General features: G+C 35.5%; 1 protein-coding gene across 1 annotated transcript in view; it reads right to left on the bottom strand.

The window, feature by feature from the left end:
• DDX10 (DEAD-box helicase 10) overlaps positions 1–15542 on the bottom strand; it is a 287623-nt gene extending 272081 nt beyond the window's left edge. The window contains exons 1-2 of the mRNA XM_051986940.1: positions 15215–15542; positions 1772–1832 (exon numbers count right to left, since the gene is read on the bottom strand). Coding sequence (XP_051842900.1) covers positions 1772–1832; positions 15215–15460 — 307 coding nt within the window. The 5' untranslated portion in view covers positions 15461–15542. The remainder of the gene's footprint in view (positions 1–1771; positions 1833–15214) is intronic.
• Between the last annotated feature and the right edge of the window lie 5084 nt (positions 15543–20626).

Below are 20626 nucleotides of genomic sequence, written 5' to 3'. Positions count from 1 at the left end.
TAACCATTCTTCCCCTTCTATACCTATTCTGGTTCTTGAAATTCAAAGACAAAATAGAAAGTGATCCTTGCCTCAAGAAGCTTTATATTCTAATGGCTACAAATAAACAGAAGAGTCCAGTGTACAATCAAAAAGATGCTATCTTCTTGAGGGGATCAGAAATGATACCCATATGAATGTTGTGGAATATTATTGTTCTTTAAGAAATGACCAGCAGGACGAATACAGAGAGGATTGGCGAGACTTACATAAACTAATGCTAAATGAAATGAGCAGAACTAGGGGATCATTATATACCTCAACAACGATACTGTATGAGGATGTATTCTGATGGAAGTGGATTTCTTCAACAAAGAGATTTAACTCAGTTTCAACTGATCAAGGATGGACAGAAGCAGCTACACCCAAAGAAAGAACACTGGGAAATAATGTAAGCTGGTTGCATTTTTGTTTTTCTTCCCGGATTATTTATACCTTCTGAATCCAATTCACCCTGTGCAACAAGAAAACTGTTTGGTTCTGCACACATATACTGTATCTAGGATAGACTGTAACCTATTTAACATGTATAGGACTGCTTGCCATCTGGGGGAGGGGGTGGAGGAAGGGAGGGGAAAAATTGGAACAGAAGTGAATGCAAGGGATAATGTAAAAAATTACCCTAGCATGGGTTCTGTCAATAAAAAGTTATTTAAAAAAAAAAAGTCATATGGCACATTAAACAAAAGAGAAAGATTTAAACCAGAAAAAAAAGAAAGAAAGAAATGATACCCAAAAATGTACAATTTTTTTCCCCTTGAAGGTGACCTATTGGCTGCGCTCATGCACTCATGCGCTCGCTCTCTTTCTCTCTGGCAACTGGGATTAAGTGACTTGCTCAGGGTCACACAGCTAGTGAATGTTAAGTGCCTGAAGCTCAGATCCTTCTGACTTCAGGGCCACTGTTCTATCCATTGCATCATCTATCTGCCCTTAGCTGGTTTCTCAGGGAGGATAGTAGAAGAGGCAAGAATGAGAGATAGACACGGGGAACAGCTTATACAGATGCAGGAGGTAGAATATCATCTTAAAGGAACCTCATATAAGCCAGATTAGCTGAATCACAGATTCATGAAGGAAAAAATTATGAATAAACCTGGAAATAAGAGGAGCCAGATTGCCAAGGACTTTTAAAACTCTAAGGAATTCGTATTTCATAGCAATAAACTCCATCACATATTGTTGCTTTAAAAAAAAAAAAGTTCAATGACTCCATATTAAAAACCCCTGCTCTTGGAAGAATAAAGAGAAGAAAGAATTAAAACTAGTTTTAAGTCAGTTACTTTTAATTTCTTAGCAGCAGTTTCTTGGGATAGGGAGAATGTGATTAAATGTGCAAATTATTGGTAGCAATGAGATTGTAGGATTATATTAATCCCAATATTCCCTCTAGCCTATGAACAAATATAATAACCACAACACCACTAAGAATAAACAGACATAGATGGATACATTTATAAATATGTTCAGGCACGTTTGCAAAGTCATTACATGTTAACTCATTTGATTCTCCCAATAACTCTGTAAAGTAAATGCTACTATTATTTTCATTTTTACAGAGAAGAAAATTAAAGTACACAGTGGTGACTTGTCCAGAGTCACATAGCTAATGAGTATCAAAGGCAGAATTTGAACTTTTGACTTCAGGTTCATTACTTTATCCGCTGAACAACATAGTTAAATATATTTAATGAATTCCTTCAATCTGCCCAACCTCAATCCACATACCTACCTTTCAATGTTTTTTTGGACAAAGGAAAATCAGAAAATCGCATGATTTCATTTACATTTATCTGGAAGAAAAAAAGAAAGTTATTATTTATTAACATGAAAAAAAGATGCTATTACCCAGTCTTCTCTGTCCCTCTCCCCTGTCACTACCAAGGACTTCAAAATTGATGCTGGTGAGCTTTGCCATTCTGACCTCAGAGACCTCTAATGTCAACAACCACACACTTTGATCCACTTCACCCAAACCCCAGCATGGTCACACTTTAAACCTCATTCCACAGAATTGTACACTTGCTAAGATTCTGAACTCAGGTCTTCCTTTCTGACCACAATCTTTAAATCTTTACCTTTCCAATTCCTTAGCACTATAAAACCTATAGTTGAATCTTCTTTATTCTCTTAAGTCTTTCCCTCACTCTTGTCTTCTTCCTCTCTCCCCCTTCCTTTACCTCTATTTCAGGACTAGGACCACAACAAGCTATATAATTAGTCTCAAAGCCCTGCCCTCAAAATCCTTTAGTTCCACATCCTTGATTCTCTGTCCTTCTCTAAGCCATAGAGTACTGTGAAAGACTTCAAAACACTAAGGGATGCACTGACCAATCACAACTTCAAAAAATTGATGATAAGGCATGCTTCCCACCTCTTGACAGAGAAGTGATGGACTAGAATTGCAGCAAAAGACATATCCATACATGAGCAACATGAATTTGCTTTTTTTGGCTACATGTATTTGTCGCAAAGAAAGTTTTATTTAGTGGAGGTAGAGTTATAGAAAAGAGAGAATGAAAGGGATTCAAGAAAAAAAAGAATCAGTGAAATATTTTAAAATACATATAAATAAACAGAAAGAAATATAAAATATTTGACCTAGACAATGCACTATTGGTATTATCTGGTACTATTATGTTAAAGTGTGTGTGTGTGTGTGTGTGTGTGTGCGCGCGCGCGCGCGCGCGCGCATGCGTAAACAAGCTATTCATAATAAAATTAATTCAAAGTCTGTTTTTCTTTGTATATGAAACTATTTATATTTATTGTTCTTTTTTGGGTTTTGTTTGTTTGCTTGTTGTTTGTTTTTTGACAAAGCAATTGGAATTAAATGACTTGACCAGGGTCTCGCAGCTAGTAAGAGTTAAGTTTCTTGAGGCCAGATTAACTCAAGTCCTCCAGACTTCAGGCCCAGTGCCCCATCTAGCTGCCTCCATATTTAAGTTCTTAAGAAATTATTAAAAAAAAAAAAAAAAAAAGGAAAAATGTAAAATAATCCTAGAAAGGTAGGACCAGACTTTAAGCAATTTGTGCTTTAATCTAGAGGAAACTGGGAATCACTGAAGATTCTGGAGAAAATAAGACATCAGACTTTTGCCTTAGAAAGATATGTTTGGTGTCTGTATGGAAATTAGCCACCCTTCTTTGCTACCCATCCTATGAAAATAGTGCAGAAACCAAATGCTAATTGACTAATGCAAGCTCTGTATTTAAATGTCCCAAATTGTCTTAATGCAAAGGATCTCAGTTTGCACTTCTAAACCAAATTCTTTTTCAAAAAGCAGTTAAACTCCAAGAACATCTGAAATGTAAACAATACTGAATAATCAAAACAGTCACTGGAAGATGCTATCCTAAAACTTCTAAAAAGAAACTGTGCATGGTATATAAAAGTCCTGGATCTCCTTAACATTTTCTCATATGCCAAGTCAAAATTTTCCATAACTGAAAACTAAACTCCTAATTACTTCAAGAATAGCATTTATTCATATATACACAAATACATGCCACTTTTAATTCTATTTTCTCACATGTAAAATGATGGGGTTAGAAGAGATAGTTCTTCCAGTCCTTTCCAGAAAGTTCTAAAAAAAAATTTTTTTTCATTGTAAAAAAAAAAAAATCTTTATTCTATGTCCCTTTAGCAGTTCCACATTCAGTTTTTAAAATATTTTATATATTTCATATTGCTTTGTATTCCTAAATCCTTTCCCACATGCTGCCTCCCACAAAAGAATATAAAATTTTCAAGGGCAGTCTTTTTTCCTCTAAATCTTTGTAGCTAAAGAAATTCTTCTCCACTAATTTCAACTTCACCTTCTTCCCACATTTCCCAGACATATAAGATGCTCTGGTGAGTAAATTTACCTTAAAAATGCTAGCCCAAAGAGAAATCATAATCACACTAGTGATTTATGAATCTTTAATTAAAAGCAATGTCAATTTACAGAAATGAGTGACATTCACTGCTCAAAAAATTTTCATTTTGCAGTTTTGCAGACTACAATGAGAAATGTTCAATTTGTATTCTCTCAAAAATAAACTAAAATCAATTAACACTTTTTTTTGTATTAACTTGGAAACAAAGACATCTTTCTTATTCTTTCGAATGACAATAACTAATATTTCATTTTCCCTTAAACTTTAATTTATCAAATATTCATTATTAATGCTTTTTCAGTAACATAAACCCAATTTCCTGTATCTATTGCAAGTTCTGAGAAGCAGAGCTACTTTAAAGCAGATGCTAAAAGGCAAAGGAAGTTACTTAGATCTGGAATGTGCTATCAAATTTTTTATAATTCACAAAGGAGGGAAAAGTTACATTTGTTGGATTTATTAATTACACTTGAGACTTTTCATTTTCATGTCACATTCTTCAGAATTCTCAATGTAACGCAAAATGGATTTAACCCTCTGCCTTTACATATTAAAAGCATAACACATTACATTTTTAATTTTTAATTCCTACAATTCATTCTAAGGAACAAATGCTGGGGAAGAAGGAAAATGGGCACAAGGGCAGGAAATGAATCTCTTAATATTTTATTCAAAAATTATTGTAGCTCTAATAAGAAGGAGCCCCGATTATAGAATAAGCTCCCAGAATATTAAAAATGATATGTAATTATTGGATTACTGCATTTTGCCATTTTCAACAAATACTAGCTTAGAAAATTTGCCTTTTCCTCAATTAAGCAGCCAAACTGGAGCCTACCTCTCAAACACCAAGAAAAACAATACAAGTAGACAAAGACATATCACATCTCTTCCCTGAATATGTTGGACTCCTGCAGAGAAAAAATACATTTCTTTCAAGGAACCAAATGCACAATGAAATTGTTCAACTACTGTATTGTCAACCATGACCTTTGAGTGTAATACAGGTTTATTTGTTCCTTTTTTCTTTTCTTTTCTTTTTTTTTTTTTTTTTAAAGGAAACAAATGTCAAGGAGAGGAGAACTAAGTTTTCAATACTGGTTTTCAAAGGACTTGTGGAAAGCACAAAAAATAGATGCTTTAGTTCCCCACCGAAGATTATCGTGCTTTTCTTCCCCAACTTCCTCCCTGCAACTCTCTTTTATAAGAAAAGCCACCACTGCTAAGGAATAGACCAAATTTAGGACAAGAAGCTGTGAGAACAATGAACCTACAAAGATTATAAGATATGTACTTCAAGTTTGCCTATTCCTACATGGATATTAAACTTTATAATCCTCATCCTATCCACTGCTAATGTCTTCTCACTATTGTGTTACTCCTACCACTACCATTATTTGATTCTCACATTGTACTTCTTCACTTGCTATTCCTTCATTTTAACTGCTCCCATTTCTCCACTTCAATTGCTTATATCTCAACTCTAATATAAAAAGGAAGAAAAACAGACTCCAAATATAGTAAGAATTAAAAAAAAAAAATGTGCATTTCAACTTCTAAACTTCTTAACCATAGTTTCAAAAAACATTAACACTTCATCCATTCTGGGATAGCCCATCTACAACCCCATACATACACTGAAAGATTATCTCACTCTACTGATCAGTAGTCAAACAATCGAATTAATACGTGTAAAGCATCTCCTATGTGCCAAACAGTGTGCTAAGACCTAGGGATACAAAGATGAAAATAAAGGGGCCCACATACTATTATGGGCAAATGCAAAAATTAAATGGAAAACATACACAAGGTACTAGGGGGAAAAGAAGGTACCTAACAAATGGAAAAGATCAAGAAAGGCTTGAGATAGAAAGTGATCTTGATCTAAACTTTAAAGGAAGCTAGAGTTTATAAATGCGGGAAGGAAGAAAAAAGTACATCCATGCATGGAAAGGGCAGCCTGTACTAAGCCTACATACAAATCTACCTCTTAAAACTTTTGGTTTCCTTTAAGGCTCAACTCAAGTGCTATTTTATATATGAAAAAATTTCTGAAATCTCCAGTTCTGTTGCCTTTCCCCTCATTGTTTATGTATGTATTTTCTATACATTTTGCTTAAACTTACAAATATGTTGTCTTCTCCAACAGAAAGTACTTATCTTTAGGGGAAGAAGCAATTTCATATTTGTCTTTGTACTTTGTAGCATATTGCATAGATCTTGGTGGAGTTCTAATAATACCTGCTGATTAGCTGAAAGGAGACAAGGGACAGAATGTCATGTATGAAGAATACCAAATAGGAAAGTATAAACTGAATAGAAAGTATATGGAATAATGTGTACATAATAATGTGTACATAATAAACCTGGAGTATGAAGTATACTTGAGAAGTTTGCAGGTTATCCAAGAGGTAGAAGGGAACCACTGAAGCTCTCTGAGGAGTTATGTGGTCAGAACTATGCTTCAGGAATGTCACATTGGTAGCAGTGTGGAGGATAGATCAGAAAGGAGAATGGACTTGAGTGAGGAAAACCAAAGAGCTTCTCTTAATAGAATAGTCAAGCAGCAATAATGGAACTGAACAAGGAAAGAGGCCATGTCAATAAAAAGAAAGAGGTAGATTCAAAAGATGTGGAGGTAATGCTACCAAAATTTGACAACTAATTAGATGGGTTAGGTGAGGAAGAATGAAAAGTTGAAATTGACTTGAAGGTTGTGAACCTAGATGACCAGAAGAAGGATTTGGGAGAGAGAAGACATTTTGTTTAGTATGATCAATCTGAGATACCTATGGAGCAACCAATTCAAAGTGTTCAATAGGCAGAGTGATGCAGAACTGAAGATCAGGAGAGAAACAAGGGTTAGATATATAAACATGAGAATCAGGGACATAAAAATGATCACTTAATCCATGGGAAGTGATGAGATTATCAAGAGAAAGGGTGTAGAGAAGAGGGCGCAGGACAGTTTTATGGAACACCCAGTTAGTGGGCATACATAGAGATGGACCAGCAGAAAAAAATGAAGGAATCATTAGAGAGATAAGAATTTATCAATGAAGAAATGATTATTAAGAAACCCAAGCTAAACACTAGGGATACAAGACAAAAGTGAAACAGGTCCTGAACTTAAGAAGTTTAAATGTGGAAAATAATATGCATGTTTGGGTATATATATGTACATACACATACATAATTGTGCATGTATATACAAGTGGAGGGTTATATAGAGAATAATACAAAATGAAAGGTGGTTTTAGAAGGTCAGAGTATCCTCCTTCTAAAACCACCTTTCATTCTTCTTGTATATAGAAGATAGTAGTACTTCACTTTCAGACTTCAAACATCATTAAAAAGCAATAGTCATCAAAACTAATTAAAATTAAAAATTATTCTACTAAAACTATTCCCTCTATGATTATTAATGATCTCTAAGCAGCCAAATCCAGTGGCCTTTTCTTTATTCTTTCTCCTTGATCTCTCTTCAGCTTTTGATGCTGTTGATGGCTCTCTCCTCCTTGATTTTCATTCTCTCCTAGTTCTCGTTCTACCTATCTGACATTACTTCTCTATAATCTTCAATGGATCCTCTTCCTATCATACCCTATAAATGTAGCTGGTCCTGAAGATTCTGTCCTAAGTCCTCTTCTTTTTTCTGTCTATACCTCTTCACTTGGTGATTTCATCAGCTCCCATAGATTTAATTACTATGATGATTCTCAAATTACCTATCCTACAAGCCTCTAATCTCTAAATGCCTTTTAGATATCTCAAACTGAATGTCTAGTAAACAACAAACTCAATATGTGCAAAACATTATCTTATGATCTTTTCTCCTAAACACTCTCTACCTTCCTCCCTTCCCTATTACAATGAAGAATGATACCATCCATCCTCCTTCTAAGCCCTCAGACTCACAATCTAATAGATATCCTCAACTCTTATGCTCCATATTCAGTCTGCTGCCAAGGCCTGTCAATATGACTTTTGCAAGCAGGTCATTGATAAGAAAAAAGTCTTCACATATACCAAACTATTAATAGTAGCATTTTTTATGACAACCAAGAATTGGAAATAAAGAAGACACTTATCGAATGGGAACTAGCTAAACAAATTGTGGTACTTGAATGTAATAAAACATTACTGAGCAGTAAAAAATGATATATACAGAAAGATATGGAAAGATCTACATTAACCAATACACAGTGAAGTAGAGCCAAAAGACAATATTCAAAATGGCTACAACAATACGGAAAAGAACAAATAATTTAAAAAATCAAAAGTGAATGTTGAAAAATTTCAAATAAAGATGTCTTGAAAGAAAAAATACAAGATCTTCCTTACCTCCATCCCTTTGTACAAGTGTTATATATTGCACATTTACAGATGTGTTCCATGTGTTGATGGTATACAGATTTTCTCTTCTTTTTCCTTTTTTATCTTTAAAAAATATTATTTGTAATACTAAATTAAAAAAATAATAAAATGTATCATCAAAACTTCTCTAAGTTTCAACAGAAACTAGGAATTGCAAGAGGTGAAGGTAGACAACCCTCACATAGGCAGAGATAGCAGATGATGTGTCTTATGTTTGAAGAATATCAAAGAGATCATTATGGCTGGATGCTAGAATGCATTGAAGGAGACATCAGAAAAACTGGAAAGATGGAAACCCAGTCAAAGAAGAATCAATAGTCAGACTGTCAATTACTTGAAAAATGAGTATGTAAGGAAGAAAAGAAGGGTGGACAATTTTCTAAGAATTTGACTATGAAAAGAAGGGCTATAAAATGATAGTTTGAGGAGCTAGTAGGGTCAAGTAAAAAGTTTTTAAGGATAAGAGTGACCTGTACATGTTTGTAAACAGCAAGACAAACTGTTGCTTTCTCACCTAAAGCAAATATTTAGTGAGCAAGAAAGGAAGCATGAAGTGCAGAGCACTAGACTTGGAGTTCAGGTTTGAGTTCAAAATCTCCCTCAGACACTTTCTAACTGAGTGATCTAGCTTTAATTTCTTCATCTGTAAAATGAATGAACTGGGCTTGACAGCCTCTAATGTTTCTTCCAATTCTAATTCTATGATACTAGGCAACTCAAGATTCTATTCTTTCATCAGTGTGGATACTCATTTGAATGAGATAATATTTATAAAAAGTATAAAAAGCACACAAAAGCTTGATACATAAAAGTGCTTCATAAATGTTTATTCACTTTCCTTCCCATTCCTTCCTTCTCTGCATCAACTCAGATCACAACCTTTCCTACAACTAAGTCCACCTCACTTAGTTGTGGCATGAAATTAACCCTGTATTCTCAAAACCCTGTATTTATCGGCAGAACACAAGTTCTGGTCATACCTCCCAAATAAAAAATGAAGAAAACAGAAGCAGGAAACAATAAAAGGGAAGATTAAATTTATACTGACACCAAATGAGTGATTACCTAATAATTTTTTTATTTCTAATTTTTTTCTACTGCCCTTAAGAACTAACCTGTAACTTGGAATGGAAAAATGCTATCTGCATCCAGAGTAGAGAAGTATGGAGACCAAAAGCATAGTTATTCATCATTTGTTGTGGGTGTGGTTTTTTATGTGCTTTTTTTTTTTCTTTTGGCTTGATTTTTCTTACACAACATGACAAATATGGGAATATGTTTAAAAAGATTGTACATATTTAAACTATTATCAGATCACCTGCTGTTTTAGGGAAGGGAGAAGGGAAAGGTAAGGGAGAGAAGAAGGGGGGAAATTTGTAACACAAAGCCTTACAAAAAGTAATGCTGAAAATTACCTTTACAAATATTTAGAAAAATAAAATACTACTGAAGAAAAACGAATAATGTTTCTTCTATAGTGAAATCAAATTGTCATCACCCTTACAACCTAAATAAATCACCCTAAATAAAATATAAACTCTATCTTTCTTTTTCTCAAAAATCTGTTTTAAAAGTATTATTTGCTTTCAAGAATGTATTAGGAAAAAAAGGATTTTCCTATGTGAGTTAATCCCAGACCAAAACAATTCTAGTAAATGAACAATCCAAAGCACTTGAAAATTTGCAAAAGCTATATTATCTTATTTGACCCTAACAACAACTCATTAATAAATAAACCATATAAACAGAAAATGTATATTTATATAAAGGATATTGTGATGTATAAATATACATGGGGAGGGAAGGAAAACCAACAAATATACAGGAAAACCAGAAATCAAAACCAATGGTATTTTAGAAGGCAGTATATACATCAAGAATAGGTTAAATTGCAAGCCAACAACTCCTACGCCTCAGTTTCCTCATCCATAAAATAGGATAATAATACTTGCATTATCTATCTCAGAGTATGGTGGAAAAGCATTTGTGTGTTACATAAGTGTGAGTTGACAGATTTAGAGATGAAAGATTCCTAGAGGTCTAGCCCAACACCACCATTTCACAGATAAGGGAAAATGAGGCCCAAAGAATTCAATTAAGTGATAAATCACAGAAATGGTAAAATAGCAGAGTTAGGATTTGTATTCACATTCTCTCATTTCAAATCCCAAACTCTTAATATGCGACATAGTGTTTAACAAATAGTGGCTAGGGAACAATGGAGAAATTGAAGGATAGCAAATTTCAGTTCAAACTTTCCATCCAGCTTCAGCTTTAATTTAACTTGCATCTCAATTGTCCATGTTTCTGTTCCTGTTTTCTTTATGTTGGATTTTACAAGGAAAAGTAACTTGATATGTAATGGGATGGCATAAAGGGAGGCTAATTATAACCTTTACTATGCAAGCAGTGTGATGAGTTAACAAAAATGCTAATGCCACCTTAATTGCAACAAAAGAAATCTAATGTCCAAGAGATCACAGTTGTAAATATGCAAAAAAAAAAAAAAAAAAAAAAAAGTCAAAGAGAATATATTAGGTATCTTTTAAATGACTAGGGATGCTAGGAAGGAATGCCAACTTAATTGTCACTCTCATTAGTTCTACTAGCCTAAGCAAAAAAAATAGCTATCTTGGGGTTTTAAAGAAACGAGGATTCTAGATCATACTTAGTATGGCAAAATGCTATATATTATAAGGACAATATATGTATATATATAAAATATATTATATATTATACACACTATAAGGACACATACATGGAAGCAGAAGACAACATTAATCTCCTACAGAAAAAACAGATTCATTCAACTCAGGACACAGGCTCACAAATGACAGAAAGATTGGCTGTCATACTTTTTCTTTCATTTTTCCCCAGAACATGTTTAATTCCCTGCTACACACTTCATAGGATTATTATGAATCCACTTTGTAACATGTAAAATCTTTTGAAAATCATATATTCCAAGGATATGTAATTATATCAGTGTGTGCAATCACAGACAACACATACCTTCATGAGTTGCTAAAAGAAATTCAATACCTAATGGCCATTTTCTGGTAATGCAATTATAGCATAAACTAGATGGGTCAAACAACACAGCCACATGAGGACCACATTGTAGTACTTAATATAACCCAAACCAGACTAAAATGTAATAGGGGAATATTTAACAATAAACAAAAATACAATAAAATATAAATAATAGTATATCTTAAAACTAAGTCAATATGCAGTCCAGGAGGATCCTGGCTTGGAGGAGTTAGTAGGGTCAAGTAAGGATCAAGAGGATCCTTATATACAGGATCCTCTGTATATACAGAATAATAACACCCATTTTTATTTGAAATTACTGATATAAACCATAGTATTACATCATATTCTATTCACTTAGAGCATGCTTGTTGACGTCCTCATTTCTGACATTAGCATCTTATCAATTATATTCACAACATAATCATCTGAATGTTGTCTTTCCCTTGACACCAAAAAAGTAACCAATTCCTATTCCATTTTGAAATCTCTCTCCTAAATCCATTCCTTTCTGTTTCCACTGATAGTACTCCAACCCATCCTCTACAGAAGATTCCCTGCCAACAACTCAGTTTTAGGCCCTCATTGGATCATCTTATCAACTACTTCCTAGGTGGCAGTCTCTCTCTTTCCAACCCATCCTATTTAATACTACCAAATTAAGATTACTAATAAACAGGTTCAATCATGTCACCCACTGCTGAAATGAGAATAAAGTTCAAATCTATTGACATTCAAGATTTTCATCTGCCTTATTTAGCTTGCACATTATACTACTACTGACTATATATTCTATAATCCAGGCAAGGAAAACTAATTTCCATTTTCCCTGAACATGTCCCTAGCTTTCCCACATCCATACCTTTGCTCACCTATACCTAGGTAATTTTCAGTCTCACAAGGTCGAAATCTGTTGAAATCTTATACAGTTTTCAAGGCCTTGCTCAAAGACCACCGCCTCCTCCAGGAATATTTTTCTGATCCCCTTCCATTAAGAACTGTTTTTTTCTCATATAAATATGTATCTTTAACACATATTTATCAATCATTTATCATTACTCTCTCTTCCATGATACAACTTCCTATTGGACTTTTCAAACTGAATATTCCAGAGATATCCCTAATTCAACATGTCAAAAAAAAAAAAAAAACTAATTATCTTTCCCCCAAACCTTCCTCTTTCTCAAACTTTCTGTCAAAAGCAACACCATACTTCTAGTTTCTCAAGTTCAAAACCTCAGCTTTATCCTCAATTCCTCATTCTTCCTTATCTTACATATCTAAGCGGTTGTCAAAGCTAGCATTTATCTCCACAACAAATCTGAACCCTTTTTTCTACCCACACAGCTACATCTTAATTCAGACCCTTTTCACTTCTTACCTAGACTACTGCAATGGCCTCCAAATTAAATCTCCTTGCCACAAGTCTCTCTCTCTCTCTCTCTCTCTTACACCACTCTATCCTCTATATGGTTGCCAAATTGATTTTCCTTAAGCAGGGATGTAACTCAGTTATTTACTTATTAAGTTACGATGATTTACTGGTATTTGATTTTTCAGCCCCTTACAACTTGGTTCCATCTTATCTTTCCAACCTCTTATTTCACAATTCCCTGTGCTCTAAGATCCAACTAAACTAGCCTTCTCACTCTTCTTTATTCACTGTCACTACATTATCCTGTCCTACAGGAATGAAATGTATTCCTTCCTTACTTCCAACTTCATAGAATTTCTTACCTCAAAACTAAGTTCATGTACCATTTTCTATAAGATCCCCTAATTATACTGTATTAAACTCTATTTTATTCATTTTTTTATTTATTTTGGCTATATGTACACACACACACACACACACACACACACACACACATATATGTATACACATACACACACAGTCAGAGACAGAGAAAAACTTCCCTGATCCAATGTTAGATCCTTGAGAAAAAGTACTGTTTTATTTTTTATATCTCTATTTCCAGTGCCTAGCACTGTACATGGTATTAAAAAGATGCTTCATAAATACTCATTGATTGAATGTTTGAATGAATGGCTGCCTATATTCTTTTAGGATACAATTGCCATCATTTCTCATTCTGTGCTTACTATGTCTTTCTGTAAGCAACAGCCATTACTCTAGTGAATGTTTATAAAAATATATAATACTTCAATAAGGTCAACAATACATATTCCCTGAACATGTCCCTAGCTATCATGCAATCAGTACCATATGTATTTTATACAGATAGTCAGAGACCACTATCCAGTGTTACCTACAGAATACAAAATCCATTCCTATGGCATTCTACGATAGATGTCTACAGGAACTCATTCTATCTAATTTCTAAGCAATTAAGAAATCGAATTCTAAACTAAACTAAAAACTTATTATCATTTTGTCAAGGTAGGCAAAATGTGTTTTTTTCAATTAGTGACAAAGAATGGAAATGGACAGAAACAAGGAACTCAAAAGGACATCAATCAGCAGATAGAATGTGGCAGAGAGAACACAGACCCTGAGGACAACACACCTCCTGTACAGATCTACAATATTACTACCAACTGAAAATAGCCACTGCTCTTTCCTTGACAATTTTAACACAACAGCTTTTGAGCTGCTTTTAAATAGGATTCCTTAAAGAAAAAATGTCAAGCTGAAAAGAAATTTTCCCTTAATGCCAGGACCATTGCTATAAATTAAATTCTTTTAAATTTAGTTGAAGAATTTGTCAATATTACATTGTATTCTTGCTTTATTTCCAGGTACTGCAATAGCTTCCAAAATTTATAATTCTCATACTGAATCCTTTCCAACATCTTAATTTCTCCTGTATTGGCTCCATAACACTTATCTCCTTCCAGCTTCCTTGTACCTCCACTACCTATTTCCCTACACTCTCACATGAGCTTCTCCCTTTGATTACCAAGTCTTATCTCACCAAGGAAATGTTCATTCCCAAACTCTGCCACCCACAGTCCCATAACTCAACTTCTAAGTGACTACACCAGATCCTTTTCCTAATACCACAACTCTGTCTCTTCCTGCTCTAGTTTCTCTCCAGGCCACAACCTGCCTCTTCAGTTCTCTTTCACACACCTTAATTCCATCCTCTTCTTTATTCTTACTAAGAACAGGGACCGTGAGAATTATTTGCTTTATTTCCCCCCAATTGGATGCTTAAAACCACAATTTGTCCATAGAAAGCACTTCCTAAATTTTGGATGGTGAATAAATATCTAAGAATCTAAAGCATAACTCATCAATATTCCAACAACAAATATTTTCTCATGGACAAAATGATTCTGCATTTAACTCATTTATGTTTGATGCATAAATACACATCAAAGTCACTATATCACATGAGAGAGTCAAAGTGTGTCCAATGTTACTCTTAGATTACCAAGTTTACTACGATGGCATTTCCAGAATGGCTATCATTAAGACTCATACACAATGTAGCTATTTTCTGGAAAGATCAAAAATGATCAAGAAACGCCTCTACACAAAGAATCTGTAGTCCCTTGTCTCCAGTCTTTCTCGTCCAAACCCCTACTTCAGGGCAGAGAAGGGCTGGCCCCCTGCCCCGACTCCCTCGAGTCCGGCTACAATCCACAGCCCCACCTCTCCAGGACATCCTCAGTCTTTTCCCATCGTCGTCCTCTCGGAGAACCTCGTCAAGACACTTGTCCCCCGATCAGTCTCGTCAGGACACTCTGGCTCCCCCCACACACACCCCTTCATGTTAAGTAAGAGCGTGGTGGGTCCGTGCCCCGCCACGCCCCTCCCCTCGGTTCTAGTCAGTAATACTCTCTCTCATCGTGGGTCTCATCATCCCGCTTCCCCTCCCCGGGGGTCGCGTGCCCCGTCCCCGATTCCGGCCTTTACCTTCTGGTATTCCGTGGTCAAGCGGCCGATGGTCTCCCGCTCCACCTGCCACTCGGGCCTCTTGAGCTGCTTCCTCAGCTCCTTCATCTTTTTCTGTTTGCGGATATGTCTCTTCTTCCATCGCTCGAAATTCAACACTGGGTCGGTGCGAGCTCTGGACTCCTTGTCTCTCCGAGCCTTAGATTTCTTGTCGCTCCGGCTTTCGGTCTCGGGGTCGCCCCGGCTGCTGGAAGCCGGTTTGCCCATAGCGGCGGCCGAAGATCACACCTCCTTCTCTCCAGACCCGAGGCACCTCACATTAACAGGAGAAGCATGGAGCTACAGAGAAACACGCGCAGGCGCGCCGTAAGCAGCCGCTCTTAGCGTTTCCAAACCAGGGCACGTACAGATGACGACACCGGAGAGCAGGGAAGCAATTGGTGCTTTCGGTTCTCCTGCTGCAGGAAGAAGAGAATAGAAGATGCGGAAGGGGTGGGGCTTATTCAACCTCGGTAAGGACTTTTAAATGCACGCGTGCGCAATATGCTACTTTGATTAGAGGATTTTATTCCCACAGTATCTTATACCATAGCATACATAAACTGTGCCTCCTTGTATACTTATTTTAGTGGTTCGATAATTTTTTTAAGGACCCATTAATACTCTTCAAGATTATTGAAAATAATAAAGAGCTTTAATTTATGTCGGTTATTTTCTATAGTTATTTACCACATTCAAAAGTAAAACTAATATTTAAAACACGAATTTATTAATTAATTTAAAATAACAGGTCCATTACATGTAAACATAGTTCTTATGAAAAATAATTAATTTCCAAAAACAAAAATCAGTAAAAAGATGGAAATACTTTTTTTAAAAAATCTCTAATGCCTAGTTTGATAGAAGATAGCTAGATTCTCATTTCTGCCTTTGCATTCAGTCCATTATCATGTTGTTTTGTTTTAAATATGTGACGAAAAAATCCAGACACACTGATATGTGGTTGGTAAAAGGAGGGATATTTTAATAGGCAGATTATGTCTTACTATCGTTTTGAAAATAATTTTCACTTTCCAGACCTGCAGAAAGCTAAGCTAAGCTAAGCTGCCCTAGGGATCTTCAGACCACACTTGGAAAACCAGTAACCTATTTTAAAACTCTATGGCATAACTTAACAAATGGCATCCAGCCTTTTTCTGAAGACCTTGTGGATGTGGGAATTCACTAATCAGTTCAATTGAAACATTTTATACAGGGCCTGTTTAATTCAACCTGATATGGCCCAACAAGCGCTTACTAAGTGTCTACTTCTTACAATTACTGTGCTACCCCCCTTCCCCAATCTGCCCTCCCTTCTGTCTCAACACACACATCTCCCCCTTATTATTATTCCATTTCTTCCTACTCTCCTGTAGGGTAAAATAGATTTCTATACTTAGTTGAGGTTGCATGTTATTGACTCCTTGAGCTAATTCTCATGAAAATAAGCTTCAATCACTCTCCCTTAGAACCCACTCTTCCCTTCTACTATGAAGAGTTTTTCTTGCCTTTTTTAATTTAAAGAGAATTTACCACATTTTATCTCTCCCTTTCCCTTAACCTCAGTACATTCTTCTCTCATCTCTAAATTGTTATCAACTCTTAATACTCAACTCCCACCTGTACTTTCTGACTATACGTATTCCTTCTAATTGCCCTAATAATGAGAAAGTTCTTATGAGTTGTAAGTATCATCTTCCCATATAGGGAATATAAATAGTTTAACCTTATAAGTCCCTTATATTTTCCCTTTCTTGTTTACCTTTGTATTTGAAAGTAAAATTTTCTATTCAGCTGTGATATTTTCATTAAGAATATTTGAAAGTCCTCTATTTCACTGATTATTAATTTTTCCCTTGAAGGATTATACTCAGTTTTGCTAGGTAGGTGATTCTTGGTGTTAATCCTAGCTCCTTTGCCCTACAAACAGACCTCTTATCCTTTAAAGTAGAAGCTGCTAAATCTTGTTATCCTGACTGTGGCTTCATGATACTTGAATTGTTTCTTTCTGGATGTTTGTAATATTTTCTCCTTGACCTAGAGCTCTGAAATTAGGCTATAATCCTGAGAGTTTTCATTTTGGGATCTCTTTCAGGAGATGATGGGTGAATTCTTTGACTTTTTTATTTTGCTTTCTCATTCTAGAATATCAGGGCAATTTCCCTTGATAATTTCTTGAAAGATCATATTTAGGGTCTTTTTTTGATCATGGCTTTTAGGTAATCCAATATTTTTTAAATTATCTCTTCTGGATCTATTTTCCAGATTCATTGTTTTTCCATAAGATATTTCACACTGTCCTCTTTTTTATTCTTTTGGTTTTGTTTTGTTACTTGATTTCTCATATAGTCATTAGCTTCCATTTGCTCAATTCTAATTTTTAAGGAATCATTTTCTTCAATAAGCTTTTGTAACTCCTTTTTATTTTGGCAAGTTTTATTTTTTAAGGAGCTTTTTTCTTCAGTGAATTTTTATGCCTCTTTTTCCATTTGATCAGTTCTGCTTTCTAAGGCATTCTTCTCTTCATTGATTCTCTTCATTGAAAAGCACCATTTTTACCATTTGATCTAGTCTGTTTTTTAAACTGTTATTCTCTTCAGTAATTTTTTGTGCTTTCTTTACCAAGTTGTTGACTCATTTTTCATTATTTTCTTCCATCACTCTCATTTTTTTTCTTAATTTTTATTCCACCTTTTTATTAGGTTTTCAAAATCCTTTTTAAGCTGCTCTAAAACCTGAGATCAATTCATATTTTTCTTGGAGGCTTGGGATGTAGGTGCTTTGTCTTTGCTACATTCTTCTGAGTATATATTTTGATCTTTCTTGTCACTATAGTAACATTCTATGGTCAGAATTTTTTTTCTGTTGTTTGTTCATTTCTTCAGCCTATTACTCTTTTTAAATATAGGGCTCCTCCTGGGCGGAAGGTGCATTATCCCAAGATTCAAGGGTTTTGTGCGGCTACTTTTAGAGATATTTCTAGGGATCTATAACTTTTCAGTTCTTCCAGGGTGTTATGATCTAAGAAGAGGTGTTTATTCCTCTCCTAGCCTGTGATTTGGTCTGTGAGTGACCACACAAACACTTTTTTCTGCCCTTGAACTATGAGGAGGTTCCCTGCTCCATTGTGGCTACAAGTGTTAATGTTCTTTCTTGTCCTGGGTTTACAACCTAGATTCGAGTATGGGCAAAACAATAAAGTCTTGCCTCAGTGCTTACAAAGCAAACCCTGTAATCTCCATCTGATCTGTTATTCAATCCTCACCCCCATCTCTGGACTGCTGCTGCTTTTTCAGTGGCTTCCAAAGTTTACTCCTGGTTGCTTGGAGCTGGGACTGCACTTCTGTAGTCTGCACTGGACTGTACTTTACTTTCACCCAAGCGCAACAGACTTTTCCTGCTTATTTTTTAAATTGTCTCACATCTGTGGGCTGAGAGGTCTAGAAATAGCCCTTGCTGTCACTGATTAAGTCATCCTAAAGCCTGCTTCTGGACTGAGTCTTGGTCTGCTAGCATGGTTTGGGTCAGACTGGGCTCCTTTATCACCCTGTCGTAACAAATCTTTCCTGTCAATCTTCTAAGTTCTCTTGGGCTAGAAAATTATTTCATCTGTATTTGTAGGTTCTGTTGCTCTAGAATTTGTTTACAATCATTATTTTAAAGTATTTGAAGTGACTTGAGGAAGAGCTCAAGTGAGCTCCTGCCTTTCCTCTATCATCTTGACTTTTTTCTCCTCTTCTGTTAAAAGTTCATCTAGAAAGGGATTGACTTAAACCTGATATAAACAGTCAATGGTTTTAGCATTGTTTGATGAGAGTCTGTTGAGAACACTTTGGAAGTGATCAGCCCATTTCTCCAAAATCTTGTCTTTATTAATCATAGTGTGGTTCAGTCAGCTCTGAATGAGTGAGATGCACCATGAGTCTGTGGCTCATAAATAGCCTTTCTGGCAGGAGTAGGTGTTAGGATTCTTACCAAGTGTTAAGTCAGTTGTCTAATTTTAGCATCATGCTTAGCAGTTCTCTAGTTCAGAGTTCACACCTTTCACACCTTTAAAAGTTCACACAGTAGTTCACACATCAGTGTTCAAGATTCACAAATCAGGATTCAGTATGAGATTCATAAGTTCAGTGGAGGAGATTCATAAGTCACAGCTCCCACAATCCCACTCTCGGAGGAGGAGTCAACCTTTGAGTTCACACCTTTAAGAGATCATGGAGCCTCAGCCAGGAGTCAGTTGAGGAGATTGAGAGCCAGAAGTCAGTTGGGCAGATTCAGAGCCAGGATTCAGAGAGAGCTGTAAGCTGAAGCTGGCAGAGGCAAAGGACTAGCAATAAAAGTTCTCAGAACCAAGGAAAGCTAACAGGGCTATTTTGGAAGAGACAATAAAAGGACAGGACTTTAACACTTGACTGCATTTGAAGTGGTTATTGATCTAAACTGAAACTAAGGCTGTCTCTAGAAGCCTGCAATAAATCTGCTCCCAGAGAACAATCATATTTTAGAAAAGAAGAACACTACAATTGGGGAACATTTTTTCTGCCAAGGGTTACTTGGATATTCACATTATTTGAGGGCCATGCGAAATACAAAATTATTAACTTATAGAACTCAATGAGTGGGAGATTGTAATATCTAGCTTTCAGCTCATCATTGACTGCAGTTGCTTTAGCAAATGATTCTGGGCATCTTATACATTCCAGGCTGAATATTCTCCATCCCAGCTTTAGGACATCACAAAATTGTTTTAGATTTTTCATTGTAGTGGGTATATTGTCATGAGCCCTTTCTTTACTCCTTTTGGAGGGGGTATACACATATATTGACTACATTAGTTTTGATTGCAAAACTGACCCCAGCTTGATAGTGCTCCCATCACTGGACATTCCAGAAAAATGTGTATACAGCTCTGGCCTTCATTTGCCAGCCTTGTTTCACTCAAAATTGCTGTTTGGATAAGATTCCTGCTGAGTTTTTTCTCAAGAAGAATTGTTTGTTTTTCAAGTCTATTAAATTTTTTTGTTGTCTATAAGCATGTGTATATTTATATACCCATCACCACAAGACTGTGAGTTAGATAAAATTATAAGATTGTAAAATAACAAAGTAGTAACATAGTAAAATAATAAAATAATGAAATCATAAAAAGGTATGTATGAGTCTTGAGTAAATTGGATTTGTAAGGCAGAGTTGTACAAAATCATCAACTTCATTCTCTCTTCCAGAATCATCAGAGCCTAGTGCCAAGACAAAAGTCAGAACAAATGGTGATACAGTGTATGCCCTTGGCATTTTGATATCTGAACAAACTCTAACTGCTTCTGCTATCTTCCTGGCCTGTTGAAACAAAAAAACAAAAAAGGCAGTTCACATCTGCCTATTGCACTAGGGAAA

This window comes from Antechinus flavipes, chromosome 3, assembly GCF_016432865.1.
Source record: "Antechinus flavipes isolate AdamAnt ecotype Samford, QLD, Australia chromosome 3, AdamAnt_v2, whole genome shotgun sequence".
Classification (NCBI taxonomy): Eukaryota; Metazoa; Chordata; class Mammalia; order Dasyuromorphia; family Dasyuridae; genus Antechinus; species Antechinus flavipes.
The sequence above is the reverse complement of the archived record's forward strand: the minus strand, read 5'-3'. Positions and strand labels throughout refer to the sequence as shown.